The 2,250-nt window shown below is 47.5% G+C and overlaps 1 protein-coding gene across 1 annotated transcript; it reads right to left on the bottom strand.

Annotated features, from left to right (window-relative positions):
- Positions 1-26: 26 nt before the first annotated feature.
- Positions 27-1,510, bottom strand: LOC139784950 (uncharacterized). The gene has a single exon (XM_071724117.1). It carries the CDS (start codon positions 1,508-1,510, stop codon positions 131-133), a length of 1,380 nt encoding a protein of 459 aa, XP_071580218.1. The 3' UTR covers positions 27-130.
- Between the last annotated feature and the right edge of the window lie 740 nt (positions 1,511-2,250).

The following is a 2,250-nucleotide window of genomic DNA, read 5'->3' as shown; positions in this document are numbered from 1 at the left end:
CCCGATATTATTCGTTTGGACGAGAGTTATCAGTGGACCTAGGGTCGAGATAGCAAGTCTAAGTTCGTTCATAGTTCTAACAAGGCAGTTGACTATATCTAGTTGTCCATTTTCTGACGGTGATTCAGTATTAAGGACTGTAGGAATTGAGGTTTTGACCTCTGGGAAAGGGGGAAAAAACTGGGTTAGAATTGTTAGATTGAGTCCGCCCATCGGGGAAGAACAAAGCTTCTCGATGTTCAAGCGTATAAGTATAAGAAGATGATTTATTGCGTCCGCTTGTTTGAGCGGGTGAGCTATCGGAAAAGGTAACGTGGGAGCGCGGAGAAGATGGGGTTGAACTCGAGCGGAGACTAGATTTCTTCGAGTTTGAAAGAGCATTCGCGTAAGAGAAAGGAATGTCATTTTCTCTGTGTTTTAAAAGTTCAGTGAAGCGATTGTAAGAAGTATAACCTTGTGGATCCGTGGGAGACGAAAAGGAAGAGGCCTGTGAAGTTGGGAGATCAGGATAATTAAAATAGTCGAACCTACTATCAGAATTATTAAAAGAGGAATTTATCTTTTTCTTGGCCTCAAAAAGAGGGATGTTTTTGGCAGCCGCGAGCGCGTAGACTTTTTTTAAGTTTGTGATAATTGGACAATCGAAGGATTTGGCCAGGTGCGGTCCGCCGCAATTGATACATTTATAAGGGGAATCCTTGTTAGAGCATTCTATTCCCTCGTCATGCTTATCTTTACCGCAATATAGACAGCAAGGCTTGTCCTTGCAAACCTTGCTAATATGACCCGCCCTATAACACGAGAAGCAAATCTTAACCTTAGGGACGAAAAGAAATATGGTGTGTCTTACTTTAAAAATTGAGACGCTGTTCGGTAAACTTTGTCCCGCGAATTTAACGCATACGGAGCGAGAAGGTTCGTATCTATACGAATTGCCGTCTTTAATTCTGCGGTTTAATCTGTGAGCTTCAATTGTTTTTGGGGAGGATTCTAAGTTCTCGAGAAGGTTCTCAATAGTAAGCGATTGTGGGATATCTCTAATGATGCCAGTACGAGCTGTTTTATAAGAGGGAATAAAAGCTTTAAGTCCATAACTAGCAAGTGAACGGTCGTCAATGAGCCTATTGGCGGCTTCGGCGCTGGTTAAAACGACCTGAACATGACCTTTACTTATCTTCTTAATTTCCTGAAGCCCGCCGCTAACAATCTGCGTAACGACGCGACCGATTAAGAGAGGATGAGTATCGGGGGGCTTACCCGTATCATTATTTCCTTCATCGGTAATAGTGCGAATATGCACGATAAAAGGTGGCTTGTCGGTCGACGCGTATCGAAAATTAATAAGATTACGATTTTTTGCAAGGGGTGACGAGGAGCTAGAATTGTCCTTAGCCGCATTATTCTTAATAAAACTTTTACCTGGTGGCGTCGACTTAACGTTTTTACGTGTAGAGGACTCAGATGAGTCCGTCGCGGATCTCTTTCTATTGCTTTCCAGATCTATTTCCATAGGGAACGACTCGGAGGCAGGCTGCGCAGCGGGTGTCAAGGGAAGGCCATCGTATTTATCTTGAGTTGTGATTGCACACGTGCGATCATTGTCGCCGGCGACAACGTAGCGATCAGAGGGAACCTTGGCGACGATGCTAGCCTCGAATTCCTCGTGCGCAGGTAGAGAGGCCGTTATTCTAATGGCGGACCTAGAGCTCGAGCGCGAGCCAGAGAGCGAACGAGAGCGCGACGATTCGCGGGAGCGGGTGCGGGTGCGGATGTCAGGATGGGGGTCATCATGTCCATCGGAAGCGGGGTCTAGAGGAGAGGACGTACGTGCGGGCAGTAGCCCAGTCCCTCCCCCCGAGTCTTCGCAAGAGGCCGAAGCCCCCTGCATAATGCCACGTGCAGCCAACGACGTGGGTGAATGCGTAGATTCGCACGCGCAAGATAAATAATAATCGCCGACTCGACCGTCGGCGAGGAACGCACTAAGCACGGCGAAAAATCGTCCGTGAGACGCGGGGTATTACACACACCGCGATAAGACGAAGTATAGCAACTAATATCCGCGGGTTAGAAACCGTACGGGATCGCGACACGTCCGATCACGACCACAGCCAGCGGGCGAATCCCATATTTTCTTCCCGTCTATCTTCAAAAGCGCTCACCCCAACCTGACACTGAACCGGTACGAACCCTCGGTGGAGACTTACTCATATTCAATGCTTGATGGGAGAGCGCCATGTTAACCCGTGA

Source organism: Temnothorax nylanderi, unplaced genomic scaffold, assembly GCF_030848795.1.
Source record: "Temnothorax nylanderi isolate EJ_2023f unplaced genomic scaffold, tnyl_v1.0 TNYL_tig0713_pilon, whole genome shotgun sequence".
Lineage (NCBI taxonomy): Eukaryota > Metazoa > Arthropoda > Insecta > Hymenoptera > Formicidae > Temnothorax > Temnothorax nylanderi.
Note: the sequence above shows the minus strand (reverse complement) of the source record. Positions and strands in the feature narration are given on the sequence as shown.

What these genes read in the sequence shown, in the direction of transcription:
- LOC139784950 (XM_071724117.1), bottom strand. Translation starts at nt 1,510, where the DNA reads ATGGAAATAGATCTGGAAAGCAATAGAAAGAGATCCGCGACGGACTCA.